Source organism: Oncorhynchus keta, chromosome 11 (genome assembly GCF_023373465.1).
Source record: "Oncorhynchus keta strain PuntledgeMale-10-30-2019 chromosome 11, Oket_V2, whole genome shotgun sequence".
NCBI lineage: Eukaryota > Metazoa > Chordata > Actinopteri > Salmoniformes > Salmonidae > Oncorhynchus > Oncorhynchus keta.
In genome coordinates, this window is record NC_068431.1 from 20,076,864 (window position 1) to 20,093,187 (window position 16,324).

Consider the following 16,324-nt stretch of genomic DNA (forward strand, 5'->3'; position numbering starts at 1 on the left):
AACGAGGGAAAAGACTCATCTCTCTCCTCTATCTGAAGGCTTCCCACCCAGCCTGTATGGATTGCAGAGTGGAGAAGCCTGCCTGGATGGACTGGGTGTTTTATTAACCCCCCCTTATGATGAATCCTCAACCCTGAGAAGACTGGCGAACCCGACCTCCATTTGCAGGAGATTAGCTCCTCTGATTACAGTGTCAGCTGCCTCCAACTGCCAGATAAATCATCGATGGTATCCCGAAAGCAAGCCCTGCTATCTATTACAGTAAATGATTTAGTATTAAAGGGGTGGGTATTTATGAGAAATACTGTGCTGGGTGATTTCTTGGAGAATGCTGGATAAAAAATAAGTAAACAGAATTTTGTGTGCGGGCACCTGGTGTATTAAGCTTTCATATTCTATGAATTATCTGTTGCCTGAAAGCTTGTGTTAGTATATATATTCTGATGTGTGTCTCTGCGTAATTGTGTATAGATCATTACACTGAAAATAGTGGTGGGTTGTGGTTGATCATGGGCCTGATTTTTAAAGGCTTAGAGTAGACTGTACTTAAGAGCCAGTTCATCCACTCAAGAAGAGACTCAAATTAGATAGGAGAAAACCTTCAAGTAGTGTTGTTTACACTGTGTTCCCAAATATTTCAAATTACAAAAATATAGCCCCTCGTGTCAAAATATTGGAATATTCACAAAGGACGATTATTGTGACCTAATAATAATAGTACACATTAAAGCGAAAAGGAAGACATATTTTCCCTGTTTCCTTTAGTGGAATCTGAGAAAAGCTGTGCACCAGCAAATCCAATGTAATAAACTAGGTGGTGGACTCTACTCCTGCATCCATACTGTACTATATCACTTGTATCACCTGTCAACGGCAGATCATTATCATATATTGACCAATAACCTTTGTTTTTCACAGGTGTCCATGAATTGTGACTACGTGTTTGTGAACGGGAAGGAGACGCGTGGCTCCATGAACGCCCGTGTCATCTTCAGCTACGAGCACCTCAGTGCCCCCTTAGAGCTGACCGTGTGGGTGCCCAAACTCCCCCTTCAAGTGGAACTGTCCGACAGCAACCTGAGCTTCATCAAGGGCTGGAGGGTACCCATTCTTCCTGACCGCAGGTAGGACTCACCAACACACAGCTCCCCTTTGTGTGTAGTGTTAGAGTGGAGAGCACTGCTTTTTTAGAGATGATGTTTCTTGTATTTATTATTATTTTAATTCATTTTGAGGTTACTGCACTCTAGTGTGGTTTGCTGCACTCTAGCTGAGACACTAGCCTAGATGTCATTGTCTTCCTCAACTTAATGTTTTTAGTCTTTACCCCTTGCATTGTCATGTATCGTTTCAATTGTGTAGCCCATGTTTTGCTTGTGTCGTGTGTTTGTGTTACATGTCGTCCTAGTGACGCAATTCTATGCAAATCTGCCTAACCAATGTTTATGCCTCTCAGGCCTTATCTTTGTTTGCACAACTACTGCTTGTGCACACAGTTTATTAGAGTTTAAACCAACCCATGATTTCAGGTAATCAAATGTATCTCTCTTAATGAATTGAACTAAACTAAGACGTTTGTCTGAGAACAGGACGTTAAGCAAATTCCAGACCGGATTCACAGCAAGCTTTTAGGTCCGGTTTCCCAGACACAGATTAAACCTAGTTCTGAAAAAATAATTTCAAAAGAGTTTCTCGATTGAGGATCTTTTTCATCCTGGACTAGGCTTAATCAGTGTTTTGAACCATCAACCACAATGAACAACATTAACTACTGTCTTCAAAACAGAACTGCAGAAGGCTTCATTCTGCCATTTTGGCAAAACATTTAGCACTTAACTAGATGTTTGTGATGTTGTCAGAACAAGGACAAAAAAAACACCTCACTGTGCATTAAACACTTAGATGTGATGTTTTTACTTTTTATATATATCAGATACCACCAAACTGCTATTAATTTAGCTGTAATTTAATCTCCTTTTATTTGGTCTCCCCTCAGAACACAAGCCATTTGGCTCACTTCTCACTCTGTCTCTCATCTCTCACTCTCGCTCTCTCATATCTCTCGCTCTATCTCCCTCTATCTCTCCTAACACAACACTGTTTAAGCCCTAAACTTTATCAAGGGACAGGTCTCTTGGACCGCAATGTGTGTGTTTGCTACATTGCAGCTGCATTGCTCACTGGCTGTGTTATCCAGTAATGTGTTCTAAAAGAGGACAGAAGTGTAATCGGGTAGGCCGGCCGATGTGCAGCAAAGCTCCAGCTGGTGTATCAAAGATCCTAATAAGAACAGACACCCCTCTAAAGAAAAAAAAACATAGGTATGGCCTTAACATGGGAAACTCTCTGACCTGAGCAAAGAGTCATGAAACTCCATGAGGAGAGTCACGCTGTCTCTCTGGTTTACCCTAGTCTGAACACTCTTGTCTACATTCTTGCCTCTCCACTGCTATTGTGGCTTTGTTGTACAAGTTGAAAAACACAGGCGAACCGTGCCTTTTAGCCTTAAATGTCTAGCGTTAGCCGGCCACGGGACATGATGCATGCTAGAGTATTGTCAGACCTTTTAGGGAACACAGGACTGCTTGATATTCAGATGGGCTTTGGGAATCAATGGGTGGGATATGCTTTGTCAGTCACTGACAGCCCACTGCCGCTCCTGCATCTTAAGTTATCTGAAAGGATAAGTCAAAGCAAAGATGAATTAGCCTTGGGAATGGAGGAGAGCTTTTTAGCATTTAAGAGGAAAGCCGGCAGCTTGTCAGGCTGTTGAGAAACATTTGGCAAGTATTACATCTTCTGGAGCAATATATTGGGCTTGGTTGGGATGCACTGACCGTGTTCTCCCCCTGTCCATCTAAGCATCCATTGATTTAGGAATGGAAGGCACATGTCCAAATCTTGCTTGTTTGGAAGTTTTTGGAGGAGTTTTGTGCCGGCTTGGATAACTTTTCCCTCACAAAGGGCACATTGGAACAGACACTGTAACAGATGTCCTCCACGTAGATTAGTGTTGGGCCTCTCATCAAATCAAGTGCTAAATTATATAATGATAAGAAGCAATTAAGAACATAAGCTCCCGAAACAGGATGCAGGATTTAACTACACTACAGCATATTCCACAAACATATTGAGTTACAAGATGCATCATTAAAGGTTATGATAAGCCATTGAGCTACTGCTGAAACGGCTTCGTAAATAGTACAGCAAATACATTTTGACATGATAACCCTTACTTTGTTGTTGTCCACTTTGATACTGGTAATGATATTGACAATGTTTTACGGTTTTGACACTTTGACACCGTTTCTTTCTTTATCTCTCTCTCTATCTCTCTCTCCCTGTCTTTGTCTCAGGAGCGCCAGAGACAGTGACACAGATGACGACGAGGACGACCGGCGGGTGAGCCGGGGCTGCACCTTGCAGTACCAGCGTTCCCTTGTCAAGGTGCTGACCCAGTTTCACACCACCTCCACCGAGGGCACCGACCAGGTCATCACCATGCTGGGGCCCGACTGGCAGGTGGACGTGACTGACCTGGTTCAGGACTCACTGAAGGTGGTCGACCCCAGGATAGCCGAGCTGGTGGACCGCACCGTGCTGGTGGGCCTGGAGCTGGGCTCCACTGTACTGAAGGTATAGAAACTTGGCTAGGTCACCAAAGTCTGTAAAAAGGAAATGGCTTCTTTCAATTGCCTCTTTTACCTCATAGATGTTCGCCCATCTCATAAATGTTATAGGCTAGGGCACTAGTGGCAAATAGGAAATTGACACTGAGGTAGACAAAGTATGGATCATACTGACCAAAGTGCAGCTGTAATAGGCAGAAGCGCTCAGAGTGCACAACAAAATAGTTTGTGCTTCACACTGACCTAGACGAACTGACAGGTGAAAGAAGGAAATTAGACCTCTTCTTCATCGCTTTCACCCATTTTGTTTTTGTAAAGGAAGCCTCTTTATAATGATGAAATGATAAATGACATCTGTCCAAACTTGCTTTTAAAGATGGCTCCATCTGCATAGGCATGTAGTCTATATGGGCTTCCGCTTAGCCTTCCAATATGCAGCTTTACCATTCAAACTGAGTGATTGATGGCATAGAAAACCATACTTACGGAAGGCTGTAAGAAAATAAAAGATCTCAAGCTTACACAGTATTTTATGGAACATTAGGAAAATGAAGAGTAGCCTATTTCTCACTACCAACCCATATTAGTGGTGCAAATAAAAAAATAAAACATGTAACCTTTATTTAACTAGGCAAGTCAGTTAAGAACAAATTCTTATTTACAATGACGGCCTATCCTGGCCAAACCCGGACGATGCTGGGCCAATTGTGCGCCGCCCTATGGGACTCCCAATTTCTCACTACCAACCCCTGTTGTTGGAGCAAATAATTTATTTATAAAAATGTAACCTTCATTTAACTAGTCAGGCCAGTTAAGAACAAATTCTTGCAATGACGGCCTATCCTGGCGACGCTGGGAAGATTGTGTGCCACCCTATGGGACTCCCAATCACAGCCGGATGTGATACAGCCTGGAATCAAACCAGGGACTGTAGTGACACCTCTTGCACTGACTTGCAGTTCCTTAGACCACTGCGCCACTCGGGAGTCCGTGAGTCCATTAATCTACTCTCAAACTAAATTATTTCACTTAGAGGGTTCACTGATGAACATAAATGAGTTATAAGATATTTTTCATTAATCGAACGCCATTTTCCAAACAATAACTTAATCGGGGGGGAGTAGTCTGGAAGATTTGATAATAGGCAACAGTTTAATCCCACCATCTTGACTTTAAGGGGTTTCATTTTGGAGCTAATTATTGTTTTTGAATGAAAGTATGGCACCACAAAATGTGTAAGAGTCAGATTTTGTATTGTTTTTTTGTTTAGATGTGTATTTATTTTACATTAAATGTATTACGAATTATGACCCTCACATGATTTTAGAGCTTTTTAATTGACATTCCAAAACCTCATATTGAGAACATTTAATTGCCAAACATTGAAAAAAATTAATTATTTCTAACAACACAGAATTAAACAATTAATAAGAGCACCATGATGGTAAGGATTGCCCATTACTGCTTATCACTTATTAACCATCTTTTATTCACATGACTTTACTTAAATAAAATATTTCAGTTGTGTATATTACTTTTTTAAATTTGATGACTATTATTTAATTTCTTAAAATCATCGTCTCATCTCTGCTAACGTTATCTCTGTGCTCCCCAACGAGTCATAATAAACTCAGCAAAAAAAGAAATGTCCTCTCACTGTCAACTGCGTTTATTTTCAGCACACTTAACATGTGTAAATATTTGTATGAACATAACAAGATTCAACAACTGAGACATTAACTGAAGACACTAGCCCTCACCCTCCAATCCAACAGGTCCCAGACGTGCTCAATGGGATTGAGATCCGGGTTCTTCACTGGCCATGGCAGAACACTGACGTTCCTGTCTTGCAGGAAATTACGCACAGAACGAGCAGTATGGCTGGTGGTATTGTCATGCTGGAGAGTCATGTCAGGATGAGCTTGCAGGAGGGGTACCACATGAGGGAGGAGGATGTCTTCCCTGTAACGCTCAGCTTTGAGATTGCCCCTCTCAGCCTATTGCAGACAGTCTGAGCACTGATGGAGGGATTGTGCGTTCATGGTGTAACTCGGGCAGTTGTTGTTGCCATCCTGTACCTGTCCCGCAGGTGTGATGTTTGAATGTACCGATCCTGTGCAGGTGTTGTTACACGTGATCTGCCACTGCGAGGACGATCAGCTGTTCGTTCTGTCTCCCTGTAGCACTGTTTTAGGCGTCTCACAGTACGGACATTGCAATTTATTGCCCTGACCACATCTGTAGTCCTCATGCCTCCTTGCAGCATGGCTAAGGCACGTTCACGCAGATGAGCAGGGACCCTGGGCATCTTTCTTTTGGTGTTTTTCATTGTCAGTAGAAAGGCCTCTTTAGTGTCCTAAGTTTTCATAACTGTGACCTTAATTGCCTACCGTCTGTAAGCTGTTAGTGTCTTAACAACCGTTCCACAGGTGCATGTTCATTAATTGTTTATGGTTCATTGAACAAGCATGGGAAACAGTGTTTAAACCCTTTACAATGAAGATCTGTAAAGTTATTTCGATTTTTCCAAATTATTATTGTGTGTGGGGACAGGAAGAATAAGTGCAGTGGATTCTGGTCATTGTAGATCATTTGAAAATATATTTTTTAAAATACACAAATCCAATTTTTCAGGTGCTGAACAGATGAACATGTCAAAGAAGAAAAGCTATTTTTCGCAACTTTGGTATGTTTCCATAGGAAAATACTCAACCTAGTTTAGCGCAGAAAATGTGGTAATTAACTACAATGAAAAAAGGAATGTCCGCCACTTCTCCAATGGTGATTTAATCAGGCGCCCAATAAAAACAACATTTCGATCCCAGTTGGATTTTCGTCAGACCGGACGAATGTCCAACGCTGATCAAAACATCGTGATTATTTATCTCGAGAGAAACGGCATGTAGAGCTCATCAAAAAAAACTAAATGCAAGTAATTGAACCAATATCGATCAATTTGTTGTTTAATAATAATACAAAAAAACTACATTTCAGTTCATCGCTCAGCACTACTTTATAGGGCAGGGTTATTCAAACTCTTACCCTACGAGGTTCCGCACCCTGCTGCTTTTCTGTTCTACTTGATCATTCATTTCACACAGTCCCTGATTAGAGGGGAACAATTCAAAAACACATTGAAACTGGCTTCGAGGTCCATTTGCGACACAACCATAGACATTGATGAGGTGTACTTATTAACACCCATTTCTGTCAGCCTCACACAGAGTGTGATGGAGTGAGGGAACGCTTGATAATGGTTGTCAGTACAGGAGAAGTGCATCCTAACCTATGACCTATGTACTGCATGGACCCATGTGTGGTATGGCTCCAAATCTTTGTTGCGTTAGCTCTGACGTAGATTCAAAATAATGTGTACAATCCACACTCTTAAAAGAGTTTACCTTAAAGGTACTTCTTTTCATTTAAAAAAAAAAAAATATTCATGTTTTACTAAAAGATTATTAGTACTAGCCTACCCATAGAAGTGGTCCATTTGTATGCTTTGGGTTATTTCTACCTATTTCTGTTATATCTGTTTGTAATTACACAGTCATGCATTTCATTGTGAATCAATTATCCACATTCATTTTGACCAAACAAAAACAAAGCTTAGTTATTCACCCTGATAATTTACTACTACCACGGTGACTACTCAAATGAGTCAGAAAAACACAGGTGCCTAACTCAAAGCTTTTTTCGAGACAAAACCCAGGGTGGAGAACTGTCCTGCTTAGAGTACTTCATCATTCAACTGAATTCCCCACCTTTTGTGAAACTTTAGAAGTCATGTATTCATGTACTTTCATCCCCCGCGGTTACATTTTATGAGCGTAGGGGAGAAAAAGGAGAGACGGACTACCAATGAACTGGAACTCTCCTCTCCAGCACATCTGATCCCGAAAATATGCATCTGGGAGTCCCCGACGGCAGACCTTGGGATCAGAAGACGACAGCTTTGTCCTCTCTGGTGACATACGCGGCCGGTGACGTCAAGCCACATTGAGCCATCATAAAAAGCTGTTTAAAAGCATTCTTTATACACGTCACCTTACCAGACAGTCCAGCCTCTTCAGCACACTATACTCAACAGATCAGGATGGCAACTCTGTCTCTGTGTTAACTGACTCTTACTACTTTTTAATGGGTGTTTTGAACAGGGAGAAGGGCTGTAATGATAACAGATTGCCAAATTAGTGTGCTGTTTAGGATGGTAAAATTTTGAGCACTATTAAATGTTATTATGGCCTTTGGAGGCCAAATTAACAAAGGCAGAGGCTCTCAATGCCCCTCTTCACTGTAGATTTGGCATGAGCTCCAATTGCTACAGAAGTGGAACAACCAACCGGGCTCAGATGAGCAAGAGGGAACATATTTGGATAGATAATGATGCACTATGCCTGAAGGTGAACAAGCTATTTGGATAATGAGAAAAGCCAGTCGGCGGTCATCTCTAGTCATCTCTAGCCTCTGTTGTCACCAGAGCAGTACACATACAATTAATTATGACTGGAAAATGTATAAATCCTCCAAAAAATAGAGCTAAAAACAAAACAATCCAAAAATGACTAAACATAGGTCTTTGATGGTGGAGAGCCTGTCATATCATCTAAACCATCTTACAGGCCTTCCTGTATTTTACACAGGCAGCCTTATACATCTGAGTGCTGATGTAAAAATAAAATAGAAAAGTTAAGTCCTTTATGACTCACAGAGGAAGGTGAGTGCTTCTGTGGTTGACTTTTCACAAAGGAAGGCGAGTGCTTCTGTGGTTGACTTTTCCCACATGACCTTTACGAAGCAATCGGAGGCAACAACAGAAAGGTGACATAATGAGCTGTAAATGCCATGTTTGGCCCCTTGATGGAGGCAGACCTGTCAAGGCCCCAGGATTAGCTCTAGATTGGTGGGGTTTTTATTTTGTATTTTGTGCCCTGCAGCCATCCAATGGACTCACATTTTTGCCAACCACCCACTGAAGAGAGGTCAAGAGGTCAAATGTAGGGCACAGGGAGGCTGTAAGTGGCAGCCCCCGGTCAGCATCCGGTGTCTGGTGCTTTCATTTTGGCTTGAGCTTCTCATTTATCACACAATTACACAGAAGACGGACAGAAAGACAGACTCATATCCCACTTGTCTGTATTTCCCTGTCAGGACACAAAATGCCTGGTGTGGCAGTCAAATGGTCTCTTGTCGTTTGCAGGTGGAGTCTCCACTCGCCGTGGAGGCCATGTTGGGAGAGATATCGTTTTCCGTCACCGATGAGAAAGTCTCCATCTTGGAACTTCGCGTCCACGCCATCTCTGGACTTTCTTTGTCACTACAGCCCAGCCCTGGCAACAGTCACACTATGGTCGCCAAGGCAACTGGCCTGCAGACACTTGCTGCACCAAAGCAGGTACTGTATACTAATATATAAGATGATACATGTAGAGGGCATTGATTTTGTGTGTTTGTGTGGATGTCAGCTTTGAGCATATAAAACATTAAGAACCCCTGCTCTTTCCATGACATAGATTGACCAAGTGAATCCATGTCAAAGCTATGATCTCTTGTTGATGTCACTTGTTAAATATACTTCAAACAGTATAGATGAAGGGGAGGAGACAGGTTTAAGGATTTGTAAGCCTTGAGACAATTGAGACATGTATTGGTATGTATGCCATTCAGAGGTTAAATGGGCAAGTCAAAAAATGTAAGAGCCTTTGAATAGGGTTTGGTAGTAGGTGCCAGGAGCACCGGTTTGTTTCAAGAACTGCAATGATGCTGGGTTTTTCATGCTTAACAATTTTCCGTGTGTATCAAGAATGGTCCACCACCCAAAGGACATTCAGCCAACTTGACACAACTGTGGGAAGCATTGGAGTCAACATGGGCCAGCATTCCTGTGGAACACTTTCGACACCTTGTAGAGTCCATGCCACGACTAATTGAGGCTGTTCCCAATATTAGGAAGTTGTTCCTAATGTTTAGTATACTCAGTGAATGTTTATAGATGTATGCAACCTGTCATCATATTGTTTGGTACTCAGGTGAGTATAGATGAGTTCATTTTCACCAAGGTACCTATTGAGCTTGGTATATTTTGATCTTGATAATAGAACACCACAGTAACTGTATGACTCATAGAACATAAAGCTCTTCTTCAATGTACAGACCTGATTTATGTTGGCCTTCAAAGATACTCAATGACAAAATACATTTTCAGGTAAATAATAAAACATTGTCAAACCAGCCGCCTCATAGTACAGAAGGCAATAGTACAGAAGGCATTGCCATGGTTACAGTGTCTGAATGTGCCAGGACATGCCTTCTCACACCTTTGGAGGAAGGTCACTCCAGCGAACATAACACCTGTAGTGTTCTCTATCTCTATAGTGCGTCTTCTCATTGAAAGCCATTTAATACATGTTTTATCTAAATGGTGTGAAGAGTACATTCTATTCATTTCTATTCTCAATGCATTGCAGCTGGAGCACCACAATTATTTGAAGTGGTGCTACAGCATGTCTTCATGAATATTCCTTAATGAACAAAAATCAGAAAGTATTCAGGCCCCTTCCCTTTTTTCACATTTTGTTACATCACAGCCTTATTCTAAAATGGATGAAATAAAAAAATATCCTCATCAATCTACACACAATACCCATAATGACAAAGCAAAAACTGCTATTTTGAAATGTTAGCAAATATATTAAAAATATAAAACAGATGCTTTATTTACACGTATTCAGGCCCATTGCTATGAAACTCGTAATTGAGCTTGAATGCATCCTGTTTCCCTTGATCATCCTTCAGATGTTTGGAGTCCACCTATGTTCAATTCAATTGATTGGACATGATTTGGAAAGGCACACACCTGTCTATTTAAGGTCCCACAGTTGACAGTGCATGTCAAAGTAAAAACCAAGCCATGAGGTCGAGGAAATTATCCATAGAGCTCCTCGACACATGTGTGTTGAGGCACAGATCTTGGGAAGGGTGCCAAATATTTTTTTAAGCATTGAAGGTCCCCAAGAACACAGTGGCCTCCATAATTCTTAAATGTTAGAAGTTTGGAACCACCAAGAGCTGGCCGCCTAGCCAAACTGAGTAATCGGGGGAGAAGGGCCTTGATAAAGGAGATGACCAAGAACCCGATGGGCATTCTGACAGTGCTCCAGAGTTCCTCTGTGGAGTCCAGAGAATCTACCAGAAGGACAACCATCTCTGCAGCACTCCACCAATCAGGTATTTATGGTAGAGTGGCCAGACAGAATCCACCCCTCAGTAAAAGGCACATGGAATTTGCCAAAAGGCACCTAAAGCCCTCTCAGACATGACAAACAAGATTCTCTGGTCTGATGAAACCAAGATTGAACTATTTGGCCTGATTGCCAAGCGTTACGTCTGGAGGAAACTTGGCACCATCCCTATGGTGAAGCGTGGTGGTGGCAGCATCATGCTGTGGGGATGTTTTGCAGCAGCAGGGACTGGGAGACTAGTCAGGATTGAGGGAAAGATTAACGGAGCAAAGTACAGAGAGATCCTTAATGAAAACCTGCTCCAGGGTGTTCAGGAACTCAGTGTGGGGCACAGACAATGCAGGAGTGACTTCGGGACAAGTTTCTGAAATAGCTGTGCAGCGACGCTCCCCATCCAACCTGACAAAGATTGAAAGGATCTGCAGAGAAGAATGGGAGAAAATCCCCAAATACTGGTGTGCCAAACTTGTAGCGTCATACTCAAGGCAGGTAATCGCTGCCAAAGTTGCTTCAACAAAGTACTGATTAAAGATTCTGAATAAGTAAATGTGATATTTCTGTTTTGTTTTTTTACCTCCTAATGAATTCAGTTGTATAGAGAAGTTCCGGGAAAACAACGAATGTTAAGTTCAGGTTACTTAACTAAGCATACGGTACTGAGTACAGTGCATAACGTCATTTCCCTATTTAAAACAAAGGAACATTTATGCAAGCCTTTACATACAGATCTGTGAAAGCTTAAGACGAAAGCAATTGCTTACAGAGACTGACATATTAACAACCTCTATGTTGTTTAGGTGCAAACCTCTTAAGGATCGGACCATTTTTTCCCCATTTTTGCCTAAAATTACATACCCATATCTAACTGCCTGTAGCTCAGGATCTGAAGCAAGGATATGCATATTCTTGATACCATTTGAAAGGAAACACTTTGAAGTTTGTGGAAATGTGAAATTAATGTTGGAGGATATAACACATTAGATCTGGTAAAAGATAATACAAAGAAAAAACATGCGTTTTCTATTATTAGATGTTTTTCCCATCATCTTTGAAATGCAAGAGAAAGGTCATTATATCACTAAGGAGTCTAGGCGCAATTTAGATTGCGTGTACCTTGAGTGTGGCTGAGGTGCACCCGTGACCGGCTCGGAAACCAGATTGCATAGCGGAGAAGGTACGGTGGGATTCGAGATGGTCAGTGACCTGTGTTGACTTGGCTTTCGAAGACCTTGGATAGGCAGGGCAGAATGGATATAGGTCTGTAACAGTTTGGGTCCAGGGTGTCTCCCCCTTTGAAGAGGGGGATGACCGCGGCAGCTTTCCAATCCTTGGGGATCTCAGACGATATGAAAGAGAGGCTGAACAGGCTGGTAATAGGGGTTGCGACAATGGTGGCGGATAGTTTCAGAAATAGAGGGTCCAGATTGTCAAGCCCAGCTGATTTATATGGGTCCAGGTTTTGCAGCTCTTTCAGAACATCTGTTATCTGGATTTGGGTAAAGGAGAACCTGGAGAGGCTTGGGCGAGGAGCTGCGGGGGGGGCGGAGCTGTTGGCCGAGGTAGGAGTGGCCAGGCGGAAGGCATGGCCAGCCGTTGAGAAATGCTTGTTGAAGTTTTCGATAATCATGGATTTGTCGGTGGTGACCGTGTTCCCTAGCCTCAGTGCAGTGGGCAGCTGGGAGGAGGTGCTCTTGTTCTCCATGGACTTCACAGTGTCCCAGAAATTTTGGGAGTTGGAGCTACAGGATGCAAACTTCTGCCTGAAGAAGCTGGCCTTAGCTTTCCTGACTGACTGCGTGTATTGTTTCCTGACTTCCCTGAACAGTTGCATATCGCGGGGACTGTTCGATGCTATTGCAGTCCGCTACAGGATGTTTTTGTGCTGGTCGAGGGTAGTCAGGTCTGGAGTGAACCAAGGGCTGTATCTGTTCTTAGTTCTGCATTTTTTGAACGGAGCATGCTTATCTAAAATGGTGAGGAAGTTACTCTTAAAGAATGACCAGGCATCCTCAACTGACGGGATGAGGTCATTGTCCTTCCAGGATACCCGGGCCAGGTCGATTAGAAAGGCCTGCTCACAGAAGTGTTTTAGGGAGCGTTTGACAGTGATGAGGGGTGGTTGTTTGACTGCGGCACCATAGCGGATACAGGCAATGAGGCAGTGGTCGCTGAGATCCTGGTTGAAGACAGCGGAGGTGTATTTGGAGGGCCAGTTGGTCAGGATGACGTCTATGAGGGTGACCTTGCTTACAGAGTTAGGGTTGTACCTGGTGGGTTCCTTGATGATTTGTGTGAGATTGAGGGCATCTAGCTTACATTGTAGGACTGCCGGGGTGTTAAGCATATCCCAGTTTAGGTCACCTAACAGAACAAACTCTGAAGCTAGATGGGGGGCAATCAATTCACAAATGGTGTCCAGGGCACAGCTGGGAGCTGAGGAGGGTCGGTAGCAGGCGGCAACAGTGAGAGACTTATTTCTGGAGAGAGTAATTTTCAGAATTAGTAGTTCGAACTGTGGGTATGGGTATGGACCTGGAAAGTATGACATTACTTTGCAGGCTATCTCTGCAGTAGACTGCAACTCCTCCCCCTTTGGCAGTTCTATCTTGACGGAAGATGTTATAGTTGGGTATGGAAATCTCTGAATTTTTGGTGGCCATCCTGAGCCAGGATTCAGACACGGCAAGGACATCAGGGTTAGCAGAGTGTGCTAAAGCATTGAGTAAAACAAACTTAGGGAGGAGGGTTCTGATGTTGACATGCCTGAAACCAAGGCTTTTTCGATCACAGAAGTCAACAAATGAGGGTGCCTGGGGACATGCAGGGCCTGGGTTTACCTCCACATCACCCGTGGAACAGAGAAGGAGTAGTATGAGGGAGCGGCTAAAGGCTATCAAAACTGGTCGCCTAGAGCGTTGGGGACAGAGAATAAGAGGAGCAGGTTTCTGGGCATGGTAGAAGATATTCAGGGCATAATGCGCAGACAAGGGTATGGTGGGGTGCGGGTACGGCGGAGGTAAGCCCAGGCACTGGGTGATGATGAGAGAGGTTTTATCTCTGGACATGCTGGTTGTAATGGGTGAGGTCACCGCATATGTGGGAGGTGGGACAAAGGAGGTATCAGGGGTATGAGGAGTGGGACTTGGGGCTCCATTGTGAACTAAAACAATGATAACTAACCTGAGCAACAGTATACAAGGCATATTGACATTTGAGAGAGACATACAGCGAGGCATACAGTAATCACAGGTGTTGAATTGGGAAAGCTAGCTAAAACAGTGGGTGAGACAACAGCTAATCAGCTAGCATAACAACAGCAGGTAAAATGGCATTGACTAGGCAACGGGGCCGACAGATAAATCAAACAAGCAGAATGGAGTACCGTGATTAATGGCCAGTCCAGCGTGCATCAGCTATGTAGCCAAGTGATCAGAGTCCAGGGGCAGCGGTGGATGGGGCAGGGGGGCTGGACTGGCGAGTGTTATCCAGGTTTTAAAAAACTAACAATGACTAAGTAGCTTGTAGCTAGTTAGCTGGTTCGCTTCTGGAGGTTCTTGAGTGTGTTCTAAAAATAAAAAATAATAGCGATTCCGTATCACATTGGGTGAGGCAGGTTTCCGGAAGGTATAAACAAATTTTTAAAATCGGGAAGAGATAGAAAGTACATATGGGCCACTGCGATGCAGACTGTTAGCAGGCCTGTGCTAACAAGCTAACAGATTAGCAGGCCGGGGTAAACAAGGTAGGAGTTAGCGGACCTGGGCTAAACAAGCTAGCAGTTAGCATGCCAAATTAGCAAGCAAGGAGATAGCGAGGGCTAGAGATTTAGCCTTTGGAGGACGTCGCGATGGGGTGAGTCTGTTTATTCCTCTTCATGCAGTGACATCGATAGACCGGTCGTGGATCCGGGTATAGAAGCCCAGGAGTATGCTAGGAACACAGGAGCTCTGGCCGGGCTAGCTTCAAGCTACGTGGGTGGAAACTCTAGCCAGGAGTAATCAACCAGGGTTGTGGTTTAGCTCGATAGCTAGTTGTGAAGATCCAGCTGAAAAAAATGTTCCGTTTGCGGAGGAAATCCGGGGATAAAAAATAAATAGGTCCGTTATGCTCTGGTTAGCGTTGCGTTGTTCGAACTGGCGAGAGCTTTCCGAGCTAAAGGTTAGCTGATGACCGGTTAGCTGAAGACCGCTAGCATAGCTGGTGGTTAGCTGGCTAGCTTCAGTTGAGGGGTTCTGATTCCGAAGTAAATATAAATACTTTTGGGTGAGGCGGATTGCAGGAGAGTATTTGGAAGCTTAGGTTTAGCAAAATGTTTTTAAAGATATGTGAAGAAAAATATCTAAAACGAAAAAGAGACGATATTTACAGATATTTACAGAGAGACGATACGACAGGACGACTTACTGCTACGCCATCTTGGACTGATCCAATGAACCATTGTTTTGTATCAAGTCTTCCCAAATGTGCCTAATTGGTCAATTGATACATTTTCAAGTATATAGCTGTGCACTCTCCTCAAACAATAGCTACTGTAAATTGGACAGTGCAGTTAGATGAACAAGAATTTAAGTTTTCTGCCCATAAGACTTGTCTATGTCCTGGGAAATGTTCTTGTTACTTACAGCGTCATGCTAATCACATTAGTGCACGTTAGCTCAACCGTCCCACAGGGGGACACCAATCCCGTAGAGGTTTTAATGCAAGGTAAGTGCAAGTGTAATTTTTTAATAGATACTATAGTTGGAGAAACCGTCTTTCTTACCGGCATTACACCATAGGGGTTGATTTCCATAAGGAAACGTCAGTAACACTGCATCCAACCCGCTAATATGAACCTGGAATTGAACATCTGTGGGAAGCAGCTCATGAATTTTCATGACATCACACACATCCAGAAAATGGACTGTTGACGCTCGCAGTGCTCATTAGCCTATTTGCCTTATTGCTGTGCTGCGCCCAAACAGCCCTCCAACACACACAAGCCTGCAAATAAATCTGATTTGTTACAAAAAACTCCCAGGGAACGTCTCATCACACCAGCAAATATACATCTTGTTTAATAAAAGTCAGAGGAATCTGCCTTATTTTCGGCATGTTTGAGTCTTGCAACTGGGGACTTCAATTTCTCTAAATCCTCCCAAAGAATGAATTGGGCACAGTCCTTCACCTTTTCCTGAGAAGCCAGATCGCACTGTGTTGTTTCACACTTGGGTCGTTCATATTCCCCCACAACGAGAGAATATAGCCAGGTTTCAATGCCTTGGAAATTGGGGGTGACAGCTATTGTTACTCAACTCTCTCTCTGCGCTGGTGGTGGCCAAACAAAACTAAACCGTCAGGGCCCGGCATTTAATTCCAATTTAATCTCACCTTCCGCTGCTTGGCCACCTTACATTTAATTAGCATAATGTATTGTCCTAAAGTGCTCTCTGAGGCTGGGCCATAAAAGGCAGC

General features: G+C 43.1%; 1 protein-coding gene across 2 annotated transcripts in view; it reads left to right on the top strand.

Moving 5' to 3' along the window:
* Window positions 1-16,324, top strand: part of tmem132e (transmembrane protein 132E) — a 350,391-nt gene that overhangs the window by 328,801 nt on the left and 5,266 nt on the right. For both annotated transcript variants that reach the window (XM_035779824.2, XM_035779823.2), the window contains exons 6-8: window positions 919-1,124; window positions 3,357-3,636; window positions 8,830-9,024. In XM_035779824.2, coding sequence (XP_035635717.1) covers window positions 919-1,124; window positions 3,357-3,636; window positions 8,830-9,024 — 681 coding nt within the window. The remainder of the gene's footprint in view (window positions 1-918; window positions 1,125-3,356; window positions 3,637-8,829; window positions 9,025-16,324) is intronic.